Below are 20,777 nucleotides of genomic sequence, written 5' to 3'. Positions count from 1 at the left end.
GAAAGAAAATCAGAATTGAAAGATATCAACTTGCATTTGTCAGAGTCAGAATTGCAAGTTTGCGAGTGTATATCCCACTATTCTGACTAAAAGTAGCACTAATTGCACAAGCTGCACTGTTTCAGCTGTCATTACTTTCTTTAGCACAAATGTTATTAAAACGCCTGGAGTATGACCAATAATAATGATGCTTGCTTTAGTTACAGTACAGTATTTATGAACAAGGAAAAAAGAGTAAAAGCTTTAGCAGAGTAAAAGAGAATAATAAGTGTCCTCATTAGGGTATTAGAGACTTGGCTACCTAGATGGGTGGGGACGTGCAGCATTCAGCTGGAGCTGCCAGAGTTTAAAAGGACAGACGTGTAGGAGCACACCCAGCACACGGCCCACGCTGCACACACTTTGCATGACTGGAAGCCATGTTTGACAGACTTTTCAGGAAACGTAGCGTTCGCCTGTTCCTATAGCAGGAGCATGCAGCTGCTCAGTCTTTGCTCCTGCAGGGTATGTGTGCATTTGAGATGGACTGAGAAAAAGAGAAAATTTGACTAATGAAGGAATTCAAACGAAGGGGGGCAGGGGGGACGTCATCTCAGTATGGCCCCAATATATACAGTACTGGTGTGTATAGACATGTTTAGGTTGATGTGGGTTTCGCTGGGATCCTGTCGTACATCTGTTTTGCTCTATTAGTGTCTGTTACTAGTAGGCCTACTTTTGTGTTTGTGTGTTGTTCTAGATTTAGTGATCCTTTCCTATAGCTAATTTTAGTGCCGTCTCTCTTTTTCAGGCTCACCTGATAAAATTCTCACATGTAGATTGTGACAGACTGCATGTCCTTACTTTAACAGGTAGCAAAAAAGCCCTAGGCTGGTTAGGTGATCAAACTATGACCTCTAGGTCAAAGGCCAAACCCTTTTGTCTTTGGTTGATTGATATAACAGTTCTATATTTGGGACTGTTTGATGTTTTAAGCATTTGCAAGTAGAGAAGCGTCTTGAGCAAGCTTAGGCGTGCACAGTCAGATGTGACGGATACCATGCGGTCTGTGTCTTGACCCTGCCCTGCCTGTGGCGCTGTGCATGTCTGCCATTCATTAAATGGATGTATGTGCAGTAAGGCCGAGTAGCTTTCACCTCTGTTTCAACCTCTTTGCTTCTTCATTTTTTATAATAAAGCCCACAGACCACAAAAAAACATCATTATAAATCATCAGATGTTTTTTTTTGTTGTTGTTCTTGCACTTTCCCCTGTTTTCACAAAGTAGCTTGGTAGATATGACCCTAAATCCAACTGAATCTGCAGAAGAAACTGTGATATTGTGATGCTTAGTTGCAGAAATCTCTTAGGAAAATGTTTGAGTGACACAGCGTAATCCCAATTCATGCTTAGTTTAGTTTAGTTAGGACCAGATACTCATCAATTGGTCTAATAATACACTTGATGAGATTCTAATGGAGCTGGTGATGAATCGAGTCCGAGATCCTGCCAGGAAGAGATGATGAGCGCGGCTCTTTACTGGATTTCTAAATCATACTCTTTTATGGGCCCATTTCTCTCCTCAAAGAGTCTTGACAGTTGTACTCCTCTAATGTGATAGATGAGCAGCTTTTAAAGCACCATGTGGTATGCGACTGGAGTTTTCTAATGATGGTGTAAGTAAAAGTGTGTGTTTATATGTGTGTGTGAGGATATTCCCTACAGACTGCAGCTGTGCCGAAGCGTGTCTTCAACTCTCTTTACAGTCAACCACAGCCGTAAACACGACACTTTGAGTGTGTCTGACACTCTCCATCTGCATTGTGCAACAACAAATGCATGTCATCAAGCTGTTGATTAAAACAACATCATGCTAACACATTTAGTCTAATCCTTACTTCGGATTAGTGGACCAAATATAATAATTCAAAAGCAAACTGTTAAAACCCTTATTAGTAAACATCTAATAATATTGTTGAAATGCTGTATGTTAGTAGTTAAAGGACTAGCTCAGTTATAGAATGAAAATTTCCGGATCATTTACTCACCCCAGTTGTCCAAGATGTTCATGTCTTTCTTCAGTCGCAAAGAAATGTAAGGTTTTTTTGAAAACATTCCAGGATTTTTCTCCATATAATGGACTTCAATGGGGATCAGCAAGTTGAAGTTCGAAATTGTAGTTGCAATCCAGCTTCAAAGGGCTTCACACGATACTAGCTGAGGAATAAGGGTCTTATCTAGTGATTCAAAAAGGCAGGTAGGGTGAAAAGTTTATCTAATTTTTTCCTCCAACTTCAAAATCATCTGATATCGTTGTTGAAGGGCGTTTGACTTTCTTTGCATTCGCTTTGTAAACACTGGGTCGGTACTTCAAACATGAGTAGGTAATGCGTGAAGTCAAGCTACTGAAAGATGAACATCTTGTGGTTAAAAAGTAAATAAATTTCTATTTTTTTTTAGAAAATGACCGATCGTTTTACTAGATGAGACCCTTATTTCTTGACTGGGATTGTGTAGAGCCCTTTGAAGCTGCATTGAAACTTCAGTTTGGACCTTAAACCCATTGGCCACCATTGAAGATTTTAAGGAGAAAAATCCTGGAATTTTTTTTTTTTTCAAAAAACACCATATCTTCGCAAATAAAAAAAAAAAAAAAAACAATTTGAATGATGTAGGTGAGTAAATTATGTAAGTAAAATAAATAAAATTCCTACAGGTCGTCACACAAACATTTAGCATGCTACATTTAAAGTAGCTGCTTTACTGCCTGAGGAAACAAGCTAGCGTAGCTTAGCAGTTGTCTTTTTTTTAAGGAAGAGTTCTAAACTTTTTGGATTTACTGGTAAGATATCAGTAAGTCAAGAGTTTACTGAAAATATAAACAGTTTTTTTTTTTCAGGTTGGAAAAATTAATCATGGTTTTACCATAGTAAAAGTTGGTTTTTGGCGTATTGATTACCATTTAACTACATTTTGTACTACAAATGCCATGGTTTTAACTATGCTTAGTGTAGCAAAACTACCATGGTTATGTTTTAACTATAGTAACCATCCCAGGTAGCACACATCCCTGGTGAAAAAAACAGCTAAAACCAGCCTAGGCTGGTTGGCTGGTTTTAGCTGGTCATAGCTGGTCAGCAGGTTGGTTTTAGAGGGGTTTTGGCCACTTTCCCAGCCTTAGCTGTTCAGGCTGGAAAACCATCAGCTAAAACCAGCCTGACCAGTCTGGCCAGGCTGAGAGACCAGCTAAAACCAGCTACTTCCAGCTAGCTATGACCAGCCAACCAGCCTAGGCTGGTTGTAGCTGTTTTTTTCTGCAGGGATACATTTGCAAGATGTCTGTTAAAGATCTCTTGATCTGGAAAGCATCTGCTGTGTAAAAACGTACGGCAGATGTCTTTCAGATGTCAGTTTTACATACATTCTAAATCATAAATGTCTTAATGACATCTAATAGACATCTGTTTGACATCTGATAGGAAACATTCTATACTGCAGATGAGCAAACACTTAAAAAAAAAACATCTTGCAGATGCAAATGCAGATGTCAAATAGATGTCTCTGAGATGTACACGTGCTATCAGGGAATGCACACATCAAATTGACGTTTCCGTGATGTACATGTGGGGGTGGTTTTATTTGTAGTAAAACCATGGTTAATTTTCATAAGGGTGTATCTAGGTTGTAGCTCAAAACAAATAGCTGCATTTTTAGCAGTTAAAGGTTGTTAGGTAGACCTACCTCAACACCTATTTCTGTCTCAACAAAGAAAAGTACATTAATATGATCTAGTACTGTATTTTGCTGCCATGAACAACAAAGCCGCACATGGATCCATTTTGGTGTTATGAATGTTGCCATAGAATGAACATTTCAGAGTTCAAGGGCGTGAGCAGGTCAGGTACAATCTTCGAGTTAACATCTGGTAATTGCGATAATCCTGACACGACTCGAACATGGCATTAAACTCTGACATTCATCTGTCTGTCAGACTAAACGTGCCTCAGCAAAACCCCGGACCAGAATAGAACGATAAACTGTACCCTGCTCTGTTAGCACACGTACGTCGCAGATTCATTTGAAAGATGTCAGAAAGTGTTTTTCATTGACACTATTGTCAGATTTTGGAACAATATATCAAGATTAGAGATGTGAATTCACTGAAAAGGTTTGTTATTGTTTGGCTCTGTTCATAGACGTCTCACCTACATGTTTTTACTTAGCAAACAGTGATTATTACATAAGACTGTTTTTCACTTACACCCTCATTATACGTCTAAATTTTATATCCAGACTGGAAGACAAACTGTATTAATTGGTCTCTGCTGTATAAAAACCTGTCAATGACTGTCGGCCAATTGTAGTCGGTCAGGCACGTTAAATTCTTATCCAATCACAACAAACACCATCAGACTGCTCAGAACTTATTTGTGGTTATTGGCACGGATCAAACCGATCTTCCACATTAAGATTAGGTCATTTGGCTTTTTAGGACTTTTTAGGAAGTTAGATGCCAAGATTAAAATATCAAAGTTTTTGGGTGATGTTCTTAAGATTTTAGCCATCTCATCATCATAAAGCCCTTTGAATCTTCTGCATAATAGATCTGTTGGTCTGTTTAACTGACTATAAATATAGTGCTGATGACTCACTGAAAGACTGAATGTGCCACTGACCGATTAACTGACTGACTAACTCTATATAATACTGAATGACTGACTGAATTTAGCAGTGACCCATCGACTGATTGATTGAAATATTACTGCCTGAGGGGATAAATTTCTGACTAACTAGGGCCTGCTGAGTGACATACTAGCATTATTCTGGCCCCAGATTCCTCTTAGCAGGATGGATGGTTAAGGATAGGCTGTGCTCCTGCATGAATTTCTACAGTCTCTTGTCTAGGCTGGATATCTGTGGTAGGAATTTCAGTGTTTTGTGTGCCAAATCAAATATAGTTTTATAGATTATGCCTCCAACGGGGGCTCATTGAAATGTCATAAAAATTACATTGATGTCCTAAGGGCTGCTGTTAAAGTAAACAAATATTCACCAAATCTCTTTATTGTTGGAAAATTGATGCATTCACTCAATAAATAACAAATGTTAAAGGATTTTATTGGCTGGGTGAAGGTTTAGGATGGAAAATATTCGCTCTCCAGATATACGGAAGAAAGTTGACAGAGTTCCCATTCTCCAGAGCTGCGCCTCTCTCTTACTCTAATTATAGTCTGGTTTGACTGAGTTCATTTAAAATATTGCAAGGCATTGAGACAAGATTGATATGTTCCATGTTGCTATAAAATAAGCTTTTTTTTTTTTACAAAATCCGAGAGCTTTCTGACCCACTGATGTCTCATGGACTATTTTAACAATGTCCTTACAACCTTTCTGGGCCTTGAATGTGTCAGTTCCATTACTGTCTATGCAGAGTCAGAAAGCTCTCAGATTTCATTGAAAATATTGTAAGTTGTGTCCTGAAGATGAACAAAGTTCTTGCAGCTTCCAAGAGGCCCAGTTGCTTCCATGGAGGTCAGGCTGAGGGACTTAGACTTGGTCTTATTGGGTTCTTGTTGTGAGTGTCCGTTGGCTGCAGAGCTGCAGGAATGCTGGTGTTTGCTAAGTGGAGAGAACTACAGAGACTGTACAAACACATGTCTGTTTGCCAACTGGGAGCATATTACTGTCTCTGTGCTGGGAGCCTCGGTGGCTGGCCCCTGAATGAAGCCTCTTGTGCAGAGAGAGAGAGGAGAACTGGCTGCTGAGATTGGAAAGACAACAGTGCTTAGTGCCACTGCCCTCCCCAGTGCTCTGGAAGTGCTACAAGAAGACACAGTTACCCTGTTTGAAAACCTAGAAACCTGTTATCAGTGCTGCAGCCTTCCAGTGCTGCTCATATTCATGTAGACTTTGTCAGAGTGCATGTTGGGTTATGGTTATCTGGTTTAGAATGAGGATACGCTGCTGTTCCCATTTCTAGTGGGCCTAATAAAGTGGATGGTGTGATTTATTGGCTTATGTCTAAAGACATTCCTTTCCAGATTAACCCACCTTGAATTTCTAATCAGATTTCAAATTGCTTGCTTTCTGTGGACCCATATCCCTGCCTCATGCGGACTGTAACATACCACCATCCCATCCTGATGTACTTTTGTAACATCAGGTTATTACCTGAAAAGTATTTGCTAATTCCCCAGTGTCTGCCTGTCATTGTTCCATCTTTAATTCACTCTATCATTCATTCCGTCCGTCCGTCCGTCCGTCCGTCCATCCATCCATCCATCCATCCATCCATCCATCCATCCATCCATCCATCCATCCATATGGATATAAATATCATTCTATATAACATTCTACAATGTTTGTTTTAGAATTCGTTCTATCATTCGTTCAATGCTTTGTTTTATTTATCTATTGTCATTTGTTAATTCATTAGTTTTATCAGTTGTTCATTTGGTCTTATTCGCTTGCATCTTATATCTTTTTGCAAAGGATTCTGACAGATGAAATCAGGTGATTATAGGGGTGGGTATCGTTTGAATTTTATCGATTTCGATTCCGATTCCGATTCCACTTATCGATTCCGATTCTTTTCGATTCCCAGTTTCGATTCCGATTTAGTAAAAAAAAAAAAACAACAAACACAAAAGTCAAACATTAATATATTAAACATGTTTATTTTCAGTGCTAGCTTGCAACATATTATTTTATTACAGGGGTTCTCAACCTTTTTTATATCAGGGCCCCCTTCTTCTCGGGTCAGTTTTGCAAGGCCCCACTATGCCTGACATTTCCTCTAAAGGTGTTTATTTTTTAACCTTTTTTATTAACCTAAACATTAGTTTTGCCTTTTTATTTTCTCCTGCATGTTATTAAAAAAAATCAAGCAAACTTTAAATTAAAGCTATACTTTTGAATTTAAAAGAAAATCCTCTGCTCTAACTTTTTAACATGAATACACACATACAGATTTAAAGCACCTAAATTATTTAATTCAGACATTCTTCACAACTTCAGAGTACTCTTTCTTAAGTGACTGAATATCTACTGTTTGTATTTATTATAAAATAAACATATAAATGAAAAATATAGTAAATACATTGTAAATCTGTTTATGCTGGTGCTCATATGTGCTTAAACACCACTGACCCTTACAAGATCCACCTCTATGGGTAAGCATTCATTATAAAAAAAACTCACAGGACATTCATTTTGAAAACTATGCAAATATTTTGAAATTTCAGGCAAAAATACTATGGATCAGAGCACCGAAAGCATGAATAGTTTGTGAATCAACAGCGGACTTATGCGTGCCTAATGTACGACTCCGATATACAAGAATGAATACATTAGGCACGCGCGAGTTCGTTACTATTACTCTGGTCATCTTTGCCTTTAAATTACCGGGAGGGTTTGTTTCATGCAGCCAAGAGATAAAGTAGATACCTGTCTTCCCGCGGGGGTATAAGTGACTTTTATGTGGGCTTTTGCGGGACGAAATAACATATATTCCTTCTGGAGTGGGCGGGCGCAGGACTAAAATCCGTCCCTTGCAGATCTCTAAGATGAAGTTTGCGTGCAGCGGTAGATTTGTCTTCGGTTTTTACAAAGCGTAGACACACTTTTAAACGCTTACCGTGATCCATCTTTTCGACTGATGTTTACATTACCACGTAAAGTCCTGGCAGATTGCACGCGCGGAAGGTCCTGGCAGATCACTAGATGGAAAAAATGCAACCAGGAATCGAAACGAGGAATCGAAATTTTAATATTATAATAAGTATCCGATTCTTTATCTTAAGTATCCGATTCCAGAATCGGAATCGATTTTCGATTCCCAACCCTAGGTGATTATAGTTATTTTATAGTTTTTAGATCATTTGATGTGTATTTATGTGGCAAAAAATGGTGAGTCTCTTTATTAGAATTGAATTGGACTTTTATTATGTGTATTGGACTTCCCAAATGCTTCATTGTACCATATTATTATTTTTTAAGAGATTGGTTAAAAAGCTTCACCACATTGGTATAAAGCATAGATTAAGTCCAGAAAGCCCTATACTTTCCTAGGCCAGTTTGACGGGGCCTTATGCCCTCTTGAAGATCCCATATGAAAACCTAATGTGACATCCATCATTCATCCATCTGTTCAAGCAAGCAGTGCTTGACCAACACTGGAGTGTCCTTTGACATACAAGCATACTTCAAAGACACTGAATGCTTTAGATATGTGAGTATAGTTTAGTTCTTTAGCTCGCTTCAGGTTGCAGAGGAGATGAGTTTGGTTGCATTGCTGTGGAGTGGCTGAAAGAAAGCCACCAGTGTGGCCTCAGCATAGACTTCACATGAGTGCTCTCTGTGTATGTACAGTACGCCACCAGGGAGAGCAGGGCTGAAAAGGCATCCTCTGTGTGTTCGGCACGCACACGAGTTCGCACTCCACCAGGCCTGACCGTGGCTCCAGGCAGCTCTCCACCTCAAACTGAGCGCTTCATTAAAGCATACCGACTCCCCTAGGCCCACATGTGTTCCCTGTGCTCCACTGTGCAAGAAAGAAGGGATGAATAATGTATTTCACATTAAAGGACAGAGGCCTTCTTTTCCTTCTGCATAGTCATGTGCTGGACACTCATGGGCTCTCCAGAGCAGATCTACCTCATATTGAACATGCTTCCTGTTTCCAGGATGTACTTCTGACACATCGGTACAAAAGAAAAAGCTCTGGTAGTACCATGGTACAGTGGAGTCATGAGTATTACATAATGCATAATATATGCACTGTAGTACTTTATTAGCATATTCATGTACATCAAAGAATACTATGGTGCTTTTTTTGTTAGTATATGCTGTGTGTAGTGATACATTTTCTATGAAGATGCTGCAGCACACACAGTTCTCATGTCAAATGGCCACTGTCTCTCATCTTTTGACAGTCTTGGCATTGCCAATTTTGGGTAAGCTTTATAGCCAAGCCTGGAGAAATAAAACCTCCTCAGCATTTTTGGATTTTTTTCCATTACTACTTGCCTAATTTTTCTTTGCCATGGCTTACAAATAGAGAAAATTCTATAATTTATTACAACTTTCACAGACATCATTTATTTATTAGTTCAAGATGTTCAAGATCCCCACACACGGTTGGATTGAGTCTCCTTTACGTCACAGGAATAATCTGAAGAAGCCACAGCTCTTCCTGTCTGTCTGCTGTTCCTCCGAGTTAATTATTTTACGTATTACGATGATCCTAGTACATTTGTGTCATCTGAGTTTGTGTAAATACTTATGTGGGTGGATGTACACCGAGCAGACCTTGATTTATTTTACTAGTTAACTAAAGATGACTAAACACACAACTTGCATCTACTGCAAACCACCCACCTGCACACTTTCATATACTTGCATACACATGAGAACCGGCAAACACCCACTCATTCGACTTTGCTCTGACTGACAGGCTGTTTGTGTTTATCATCATAGACTAATTTGTTCTACAAGGATTTGTTCTGCTAGCAAGGTCACAGTCTAGGGCCACGCACACAGGGCCCCTGTTGTGCAGCACTTGTACACGTACACACACACTTCCAGTAAGGACTCCTCCTCTGTTCTCACCAGTTAACCAAGAAGGGCCCTTTGAAGTCAGCTGGAGTCTAGTTGTTACTGGAAAAACAGCTTCTGAAAAACCCTTTTTACCCTCTAGATATGATGTTGTCCCGTGAATTTTTGGATTAATTATAATCTTCATTTTTCACCTTACAACTTTTGCCTCACCAAGTCTTCTTAAAATCATGTTTTGAAACTGTAGCTTTCTAAAAACAATACAAAATGAATTTATTCTCAAAAAAATCTCTGGTCATTTAAAAATGTAGCTGGCTGCAAGTGACTAAGTAGCTAGCTACAGCCAGGCTACCGTTTTAAAAATAGTGTTCTATAAGCTGTTAGCAATACTAGCTAGCTACAGTCAGGCTACTCTTGTGAAAATGTAGATACAAGCTATTAGCAATGAGCTGCTAGCTACAGTCAGCATTTTATTTTTTAGAAAAAAGGGCTATACGCTGTTAGTACTTAATAGCTAGCTTAAGGCTACTCTTGTGAAAATGTAATTAGCTACAAGCTATTACCAATTATTTGCTAGCCACAGTCAGCAGTTTTTTTTTTTAAAGTGCTATAAGCTGTAATAAATATTTAGCTGCTACTCTTATGAAAATGTAGTTGGCAAGCTATTAGCAATGAGTTGCTTGCTAAAAGTGCTATATGCTGTTAGTAATAAATAGCTAGCTACAGTCTGGTGTGATCTTGTGAAGATGTGGTTAGCTACAAGCTATTAGCAATAAGTTGCTTGCAACTGTCAGCATTTTTTTTTTAAGAAAAAGTGCTATAAGCTGTAATAAATGGCTAGCTACAGTCAAGCTACTCTTGTGAAAATGTAGCTAGCTACAAATTATTAACAACAGTAAGCAGTTTTTTGTTTTTAAATAAAAAATAAGCTATAATAAATAGCTAGCTACAGTCAGGCTACTCTTGTGAAAATGTAGTTAGCTGCAAGCTATTAGCAATGAGTTGCTAGCTACTGTCAGCATTTTTTTAGAAAAAGTGTTATAAGCTGTAATAAATAGCTAGCTACAGTCAGGCTACTCTTGTGAAAATGTAGCTAGCTACAGTTTCTTGTGAAAGTGTAGTTAGCTACATCAGGTCAGTCAGTTTTTTTTTGAAAAACCAATCAAACCAATAGCTACGAGGTAAATTGGACGAACTAGAACATCCAAACAAAGTGATCCACTGACTTCTCACAGTATTTTTTTTCATGCTTTACTTGTGTTACATTGTCTAAGAAACATTCATCCATCTTTTCTAGCAATGTTGTTGTGAACAGGCTTTAGCAGCTAATGAAGAATGAACTGTAGAATTCATTACAGTGTCCATCCTGTGATTTATGCTTGCTAAAGCATTGCAAAGCTGACTGCTGCTGTCTCCAGAGGGGACGATGTCTTTACCAGGTTTAGTCAGACCTCCACTACTGTGAGCAGAGAGAGACCGCAATGGAAAAGTCAACAGCACAATTTGGATTTACCTTGGATTTGAATATTTGTTCCAGCGAATCTAAAAATGGCTGATGGGGGATTTGGATCAGGTTTGCTTTAGACTAACTAGTGGATGAGACCTAGAAGGTTTATATTCAAGCTGCTGACTCTGAATTTCAGTATATTTGGAAACCACTTTTTTAGTAATTCCATTTTTCTTTTAAAAATCATACACTTCCTCATTTATACATCTGTTTGTTCTCTATCAAGCTTAACATCTTCAGGGTGTAAACAGAACACCCTGGTGAAAATGATACTGCTAGCAAACAATTGAACCAAGGAAAATGAGGGGAATGTTTATTAAGAGTAATGTCATGTACAGTGATCCCATCAGTCATAAAGTCAAAGCAACTTGAGGGATCTGGAGAATGGACGTGCAGTAAATCAGGCCTGATGAGAGGCACTCAGAGCAACCAGAGAGTTTCCATGCTGCTTGACTCCTCTCCAGTCCTGCATAACGGTCTGTCTGGACTGCTCTAGTTCCATTACCCACAGCCCTCTGTGTCGTGCCAAGTGGGGCGACCTTTATTGGCCAGTTTGCTTTGTTTGTTTGTATGTTTTATCCCTTTCTGGTTAGTATCCAGCAGTTAGGCCGCTTGCCAATGAAGATGGAATGATATCTATTTATAATAGTTTTTACCAATGCGTAGTTGTAGTTGTTTATCAGCAGGCCCAGACAGAATCTGCAGATATTTGTTTTTAAACTTAGAGGAATGCATTAAATGGAATTAAGAATGCTGCTTTCTTAAAGCATAGATCAAGTCAGCCACACAAGGGGAACATTCACGGGATTAAGAGGGTGTATTCCTTCTTAAAGGGATAGTTTACCCAAAAAAAAGCTCTTAGATTTAATCAAAAATATCTTATTTTGTGTTCAGAAGATGAACACAGGTCTTGGAATATCATGAGTGATTGATTAATGACATAATAAAAAAAATTGGTTTAGTGTCTTCTTTTGCCTATTTGTTCTTAGTTGATTGTAATGCATGTATGCTTATCATAACTTATAACATACTGAGGTGAATATGAATATTTGACTGTATGTTTCTTTTCCTGTATGCACAGGGCCTGCAGAGGTTCCAATGATGTCACCCAATGGATCCATCCCACCCATCCATGTGCCTCCTGGCTACATCTCCCAGGTAAGTGCAAAATGTCACTGTCATAATTTCAGAATAGTATCATTAGGGATGTAACAATATCAAATCTCACGATAACACGATATAATATCGCGATATAAAGTCCACAATACAATATTTATTGCGATTATGTATAAAAAGGCAAATGAAGAATTGGAAAAAAAAATTAACATTTTGTACATTTTAAGGTTAGATTATTCTATCTATTGCACTTTTAGAGTTCAAAATAATGAGCTCCAACCCATGTTCTTAACTAAGCACACACAGTCAGAAAAAAAGTCAGTGAATTGACTTTAAAGGGGACTCACTCCTCTTTTTATTTATTGATATACTGTACTCTCTCAGTCTAAATTACATTCACACTGGTGATTTATGAAGTCAAACAAATTAGAATATTAAAATAATAATAATAACAACAATGACAGTAATAGACAGTAAAATAAATGAATATTTTATAGGTATATTAATTTTGCTTCACACTACAGTAGGGAAATTACAATACTTCTTTCCTAATTTCTACACTTGAAAGAGATATTTTGAATTTGGACTGTAACGTTACCCATTTAACCCACTAGCTGTCAGCAATTCATATTGCACCTTTAAGCTTTTATTTTGATGGATATGGCAGTAGAGCTTTTATTTTAAAGGAAAACTCCAGCTGCAGTGAAAACAGGTTTACAAGAACAAATTTAGTAATATGGTGTAATCATCTCCTGTGAAAATAAAGCATAACTGGTGGCCGTTGCATTCCCAAATGCATGCTAAACTCACAGAACATGCGAGTTCACTGCATTCACTTTGAACTGAGCCGTTCTGAGGCATGGAAAACACCGGATCACAAGCTGATCACCTGAACGACGAGAGTGCTTCACTTTGAAACGTACAGCTAAAATAGACTTGATGAAGGAATTAAGCCATATTATGCTTTCGGTTCTAGTTTGTTTGACAGATACTCCGTCTAAGCATATTAGCCCAAAATACAACTTTAAAGACCTTTTATGTTAGAATAAGAAGTTTAAATATATTTTAAAAACTAAATTCTTTGCCCAGAAGACCTATCGTTTCATATCGTCATGTGACCATGATGATATCGAGACAGTTTTGCTATCGCGGTATCACAATATTGATAATATTGTTACATAACTATAAACTTGAGAAATTGCTATTATATTAATTTCTTTTAATTTCTTTTAATAGATAATACACTCAAAAGGACAGGGAAAACATGCCACGTGTCCAAAAACATAACCTAGACAAACATAAACATAAACACAAGCTAGAATATTTATTTTCCACTTCATTTAAATTCCGCTCCACATTATAAATTATAAAAAATAACATGCCTGTTTCGTGGCAAAACTTTGAGCATGTGTTTGCAGGTGTGCATGAATGTGACAGCTTCCATCTTTAAAACAAAACAACAACAGCAACAAAAATCAATGCAAAATGTAATAATGCCCTCAGGAGCGGGTACCTCTCATCCTCTCACCTCTGTAAGTGAGACTTGTGGTCTGTCCAGGGCTCTTACATCTCTATTATGATCCATTAGGCATTATATATCTAAGAATAAGAATAAGAATCTGTCGTCGTTCCAAACCGCATGGTGATTCCTATCTGGCAGATGAAAGAAGTAATCAATATGTAGCAAGTACTGATCTGGAATGAGCTCTCCAAACCGTAATCTTTATCTTACTCACGATCGGCCAGACATGAAAGCATACCCCCGTCCAGTAGCTGTTGGAGAGATACAATCAGCACGGCAGCAGCTCTGGGCCTGGAGCCTAGCGGTTACATTACGTCTTCATAGACCTCACTTCAGCTTCTACCTCTATGCTGAAAAGGACTTTTAAGAATATGTGTATTTCAACTAGTTTGTGATGTAAGAAATGTTGATTTTGTGAATTACAAGGGTGTTTATTTAAACCTCAAAAATGACCTAAAAATGGCTCGCAGTGGTTCTTTTTTTCCCCATGAGTTTTATGCAATGCTGCTATTGATTTCGCTGTGCTCTTTTTCCTGGGACATTCTTACTCTAGGACACAGTGGTGATGACTCATGGCGCACTTAACCGCTTATGTAAAAGATGCAAATACTTGCTAAAATGACATGGAAGACCAAGCAGAGAGTAAATACAGCAGAGAGAGAAAGTTGGGGAGCCATATGACCCTGTAACCAATGTTAAATAAAGGTTGTTATCTGGTGATGCTTTTCCCAGAAAGCCACATTAGAACACAAACAGATTAGACATCTGTTTACTTTCAGTGGGTTTCCTAATTTTTTTTTTTTTTTCTGTACCCTGTACTCTCAAGTAAAACAGAAAGGCGTCGTGCATCTATTTTCTTTTTGAAAGTGTGCGAGTGGTAGTCCTGGCTCATTTGGTTGGCACTTTTTTATATTTATATCTAAATTAAAGGGTTAGTTCACCCAAAAATGAAAATTAGCCCATTATTTACTCAACCTCCAGGCATCCTAGGTGTATGACTTCCTTCTTTTTATCCTGGCACTTCCAAGCTTTAGAATGGCATGGGCGGGGGTTTCTCTTCATCAGTCCAAAACAAGTCCAATAAAGTGCATCCATCCTGGGGGTCTCCTGTAGCGAATCTATGCATTATGCATTTTTTAAGAAAAATATCCATATTTAAATTGTAATAATCACTTTAATTTAGATTGCACCAACTGATCGCACACAGAAGCAGTTCCAGGCGGAGCCTTGTGAAGCACTTTTTGTTATGGATGGATGTGCTTTAATGGACTTGTTTTGGACTGATAGAGAAACACCCACCCATGCTATTCTAAGGCTTGGAAGTGCAAGGATAATTTTCAATATAACTCTGATTGGATTTGTCTGAAAGAAGAATGTTGTATGCACCTGGGAAGGTGAAGGCCTGGAAGGTGAGTAAATAATGGGCTAATTTTCATTTTTGGGTGAACTAACCATTTAATTTAATTGTATATTACATTATATTACCACTGAAAAATTTAATATTATATAACTGATTGACTTAAAAAATCATGCCCTGTTAGTTTAAATGAGCATGACTCTTTGCCCCTCCTTTGGCAGTTGAAGGAATCCGCTAATTGTCCAAAGGTCATTGTATTTGTGTTTAATTTAGGTCAATGCCAGCTAGGAGCGGGAAGCACAGTCAGAACTGTGTGATTTAACTACAGGAGCCCAGTATCCAGACACACTTTTAATAGCAGATTTTTATTTTCAGACTAATTCATTGTTAATGTACAGTAGAGCTCTCCAAACTGAGATCACATCAGCTGAGTATTATGAAATCATAAGGACTTCTGATATTTAGCAGTCATATTTTCGCCCTACTTGACCTTGCGCCGTCTGGCAGTGTCATTGAGTTCTCCTCCATAATTGTGTTTCTAGTACTGTAGTGGGGCTGAACAGCTCCTGATTTTTGTTAGGATTGACATGAAAATTAGGCTTTTGTAATGTATAAATTGAATGCACTTTAAGTAAAATTGACTACATACACCTCCTTTAAAATCTAGGTCATATTAGTAGACCATATTTGGAGACCCACAGTACGGTAAATATAATTAACTAAAGTAATAAAATAAAAGCATTTTTAATGATTGATTAAAATAGATGTTAATTGCCAAGTTCCGCCATGAAACTCTAGATGGCGCTGGCTGATGGTCATTAATGCAAACTGATGATATTCACAGATTTAAGTTACTTGGCACAAGCTAATTTGGTTTATGTTGCATACACAGCCAATAAGCTTGCTGCTTTACAATGAGTTCCTCTGAAATAGAGACCTGCGCGCTCCCGCAAGATTGTGTCCCGTGCCTGCCCGCTCCCGCGGAAATAAATGTTATCTCGTCCCACTCCCGCCCGCGACATTCATGTTTTGTCCCGCTCCCGCCCGCAAAAGCCCGCATAAAATTAACCTATATAGATTTTTTCAGTACATCGGTTGAATTTACATGAAAAAGCTCTGTAACATCTCGTAAGTTCCACTAGACCCCAGCATAAATGCTCTGGATGAAATATTTGTTATTTAGGCTAAGCAACAACATTCACAAACCACTGTTATTCTTAACAAAAAAGCAAACATGAGCTACTGCGTGCATCCACGGCAGAATGCAAACAAACAAAGCTCCTTTAAAGCTGACATCTCAGTACGCAATCTCATAAAGCTCTTATAACACAATTGATATTATGCACAATTAGCCTTTCATAAATGTCTACACTTTGTGTGTTGTAATTCGTAGGCACGCAATATTCAGCACTGTGCAAAACTTTTGAGCAGTGAGTGGATTTTAACTTGAACACCACTGATTGGCGATGCGTTTCAGAAATCAGCAGATGGCTACGTTCCCCACGCTGCAAACAAGCTTTAAATCGAAACTGCGTATTCTCACGCTTACTAATCATATTTATGTTGTTCTTGCAGCTTTTGTGCAATAGGTGAATAACAATTTTTTGTTTTTAGATATTTTATGTTTAGATATTTCTATTTTGCGGGAGTCCCACGAATCATTTTATTTTCCCGCATCCCCAGCACACACACACACAAGTCTCTACCCGCCGGCACCCGCACTTGCCCATCAAGTTTTGTCCCGCACCGCACTCTGTTGCGTTAGGTCTCTACTCTGAAACCCTCCACCTCCCTAGCTCCACCTGTTTTGATCTCCTATGGATTATTATATATGCTATTTGTGCAGCAGCAGCATGTCCTAAATACTCACATCAGCGTATCGGCATATGTATTGGCAGTAGCAAGTTTCTGTACTTGCTTTGCAGCAACAATAATCTACGACAACAGCAATAACCAACAGCAGCTAGTTGTCAATGCAACATTTCTTATTTAAATTTACTTTTAAAAAACACATAGAAGTATAAAAAACAAACAAAACAACAAAAATAATAACACTAAAATGAAAATTGAAATTGAAAATATAAGATACTAAAATAACACTGACCCAAAGACCCATTCTCCACTCTCATACATTCACATTCCTCATCCTCAGTCAGTCTGATGTCTGTCATAGGCATGCATAATGAAACAATGTTTCTGCTCAAATACTGAATGCACAGCAGGCCTGAACTTGATCTAAGCTTTGCTGATCACTCCTGACACCTCATCTCACACTGCCGTCGTCTTATTGATAGGCTTGTCAAACATGCTGTCATGTACACACACACACATACACACGTAAACACACTCCCAGGGTCAGCAGGTCAGACAGGTGGAGTGGTGTTCAGCTGTTGAAGAGGATTTTGCAGTATCATGTGGTGTTGTCCTGAGACTTGGCGTTATGAAATAATTATACTTGTTGTTGTTTTTTGATGTTGCATTTATATTTTAGAACCTTGCATTAATATTTACTGTTCGTACATTTTGTATTTGTACATTTTATATGATTTTAAACTGGAAACGTCTGAAAAATTCATTAAAATAAATAAAATCTTCTGTTCTCACTATAGGTCTTGGAGGACAACACAGGGGTCCGGAGAGTGGTGGTCACCCCTCAGTCTCCAGAATGTTATCCTCCCAGCTATTCCCCAGCCATCTCTCCAACTCATCACTTACCTCCATACATGGCCCCACCACCTTTTATCCCCAACTCACACACTGCTTTCTACCCACCCGTCAACCCTGGGGACATCTCCCCCCACCAGTACTACCAGCATCATATCCCACCCATGTACAATGAAGGTAAGAGTACATACGATCACAGACTTATTCTTCTTTCTACTCTCCTCTTATTATATCAAGGGAAATCTCATTATTTTCTATATCTATTTCAGTGCCATAGCCAAAACTGTTATTCTATGCACATTAATAAAAGAAATGTAAAAAAAAAAATGCTGCTTTTGAAATTCATTCTGTCTGTTAGCTTATTACGAAAACCTAAAAAAAAGAGATGGTGATGGAAAAAAATCAAATGAGGAAAAATGTTTTTCGCAATAGTTTTGTGATAGGAATTTTGAGGAAAAATTTCTGTTGCAAGAGAACGACATGTTTCTTGGAATAATGCAAGCATTTGGCAAGAGAATTCAAATGTTTTGACAACGAACGCAAAGTTTCTCAGAAGAACACTATAGTTTTAAAGAGAAAATTCTGTCATTAGTCGCCTACATGTTGTTCTAAACCCACAAGACCTTCGTTCATCTTCAGAACACAAATTTTTGATGAAATTTAAGAGCTTTCTGACCCTGCATAGGCAGCAACACAACTGACACATTCAAGGCCCAGAAAGGTAGTAAGGGCATCATTAAAGTAGTCCATGTGACATCAGTGATTCCACTGTAATTTTATGAAGCTACGATAATACTTTTTGTGCGCAAAGAAAACAAAAATAGTGACCTTTATTTAACAATTTCATGGTACCTCTTTGAACATGCAAAAAAAAAGTTTTTCTTTGCACACAAAAAGTATTCTCATAGCTTTATAAAGTTAAGGATGAACCACATAGACTATTTTAACAATGTCCTTACTGTCTTTCTGGGCCTTAAACATGGTAGTTTTGGTCTGAAAGCTCTCTGATTCCATCAGAATATCTTAATATGTGTTCAGAAGGTGAACAAAGGTCTTGAGGGTGAGTAATTATTGACTAAATTTTAATTTTTGTGTGCGCTATCCCTTTAAGAGACATCGCAAATATTTTGTCAACAAATGCATAATTTCTCAGGTGAATGCACTACTTTTGCAAGGCAACACAATACTTTTGTGAGAAAACGCAATGGTTTTGTGAGAGAATGCAAATGTTTTGCGAGAAAATGCGAATGTTTTGAAAGTAAATACTAAGTTTCTCTGGAATCACAGTACTTTTGTGAATAAATGCAACAGTTTTGCATTCTTTGCTGTACACAGTACTTTTTTGAGAGAATGCAATAATTTTGCAGGAGTAGTTTTTTGGGAGAATGCAGTAGTTTTTGCAAATGAACACAAATGCCATGTAAGCGAATGCAGTTTCTTGGGGGAAAGTAATATAATTGTGAGAGAATCTCTTGTTATTTTCCATCGCAGTGTCCTCTTAGGTAACCAAAACCTTTCTGTTTTTGAAAGTAAAAGTTTTAACTTACATAACAGTTTCATGGTAGAATGTCATTTTTGTTGTTGTTGTTGTTGTTGTTGCTGCAGAGATAATTCCTGTGTATGGGATGAACTACATTGGGCGAGATGAGCAGTACAAACCACCACCAAAGAAGATGAAGGACAGACTGGAGCGTCAGAATCGTCTTAACAGCCCTCCCTCCATCTATAAGAGCAACATGGGCTGCAACAATATGTACAATGGCTACGGCAAGGTCCACGGAAATCTTGGAGGTGGTGGAGGAGGAGGAGGAGGAGGCAGTCCTGGAGCTAAAAAAAACAACCGTGGAGCTCGAAGTAGCCCAAGGTCCAGTGAGCCAGACTTACAAGGTAAGAACTTTTGCAGGTGTATGTCTAAGTTTGGAGACTGTCATTCAAAAGTTTGGGGTCAGTTTTTTTTTTTTCTAAGAAATTGACACTTTGAAGCATCACAACTGTTTTCAACATTGACAATAAAGAAATTTGAGCACCAAATCAGAATATTAGAATGATTTCTGAAGGATCATGTGACACTAAATAGTGAATTAATGGCTGGTTAAAATTCAGCTTTGCCATCACAGTAAAAAATTTTTTTTAAATGTATTGAAATGGAAAACAGTTATTTTAAATTCTAATAATATTTCACAATATTACAGTTTCTACTGTATTTTTAAAACCTTTTTCAAAATCTTACTGACCCCAAACTTTGTGTACAGTATATGATGAATATGTGTGTTTTCATATCATTTTAAAACATTGTAATGTTATTTATTTAATAAAAATGAATCAATGTAAAGTCCTGTTCTTTCATAATGTAAAAGCTAAGTTGCATGGAATTGCAGGAGTCAGAGCAGAGTGAGATGGTTACATTCTGCTTTGTGCCAAAAATTCTCAGCAACGTTTACACAAGACATTATAGATGTTATTGTGGTTACATTAAATCATCTTGTACATGGCTAGAATATTTAGCCTCTGATGTTTCACGGCTTCCATTAGACATCTGTAATGCATGTTTCCCCACAGTGTACCCACAATGTTTTTCTCTCCCCTATTAAAAAAAAAAAAAGATAAGTGCATCAATAGAGGTAAAGGGGGTCGTCATGCCACGGAAACTGCATAGCTGGGAATCGCCAAGGTGCTATCGTTTTTCCAGCATCCACAATGTGGCCCTTGTGTCTCAGGTTGGGCCTCTGCTGAAAGGCAGCCCACATACCTGCGGAGTCACGTTCTCCCAATGAAGGGGTCCTTTGAGCTTGGCCACCGATCCTCGCCAATTCCACATGTGCCTTATCAGGCCCCCTGCAATGCCGGCTAGAGAACAGCTCCATTTAAGATGCTGTTCACATGCTGTTTCCCGCTCTCAACTACATAATCGTTTTTTAGAGTATACATCCATAACTGGTCTAAATTATTTGAAAGCACGCCTGCACTCCAGAAGGTCATTGCTGTTTTTCTGCCAAATTGCTTTCTTTTTTGTTCTCCCAGCCTTTGGTGTCCTTGAAGTTTTAGCTTTAAATTATGTAAGCGCAACAGATCCCAGG

General features: G+C 38.1%; 1 protein-coding gene across 1 annotated transcript in view; it reads left to right on the top strand.

The window, feature by feature from the left end:
- The window catches only part of LOC141344533 (fibronectin type III domain-containing protein 3B-like), a 101,373-nt gene extending 80,822 nt beyond the window's left edge, over positions 1-20,551 (top strand). The window contains exons 4-7 of the mRNA XM_073849412.1: positions 12,123-12,199; positions 17,646-17,877; positions 19,306-19,587; positions 20,418-20,551. Of these exons, the coding sequence (XP_073705513.1) occupies positions 12,123-12,199; positions 17,646-17,877; positions 19,306-19,587; positions 20,418-20,551 (725 nt within the window). The remainder of the gene's footprint in view (positions 1-12,122; positions 12,200-17,645; positions 17,878-19,305; positions 19,588-20,417) is intronic.
- Positions 20,552-20,777: the final 226 nt, after the last annotated feature.

Source organism: Garra rufa, chromosome 10 (assembly GCF_049309525.1).
Source record: "Garra rufa chromosome 10, GarRuf1.0, whole genome shotgun sequence".
Taxonomy (NCBI): Eukaryota; Metazoa; Chordata; class Actinopteri; order Cypriniformes; family Cyprinidae; genus Garra; species Garra rufa.
The sequence above is the reverse complement of the archived record's forward strand: the minus strand, read 5'-3'. Positions and strand labels throughout refer to the sequence as shown.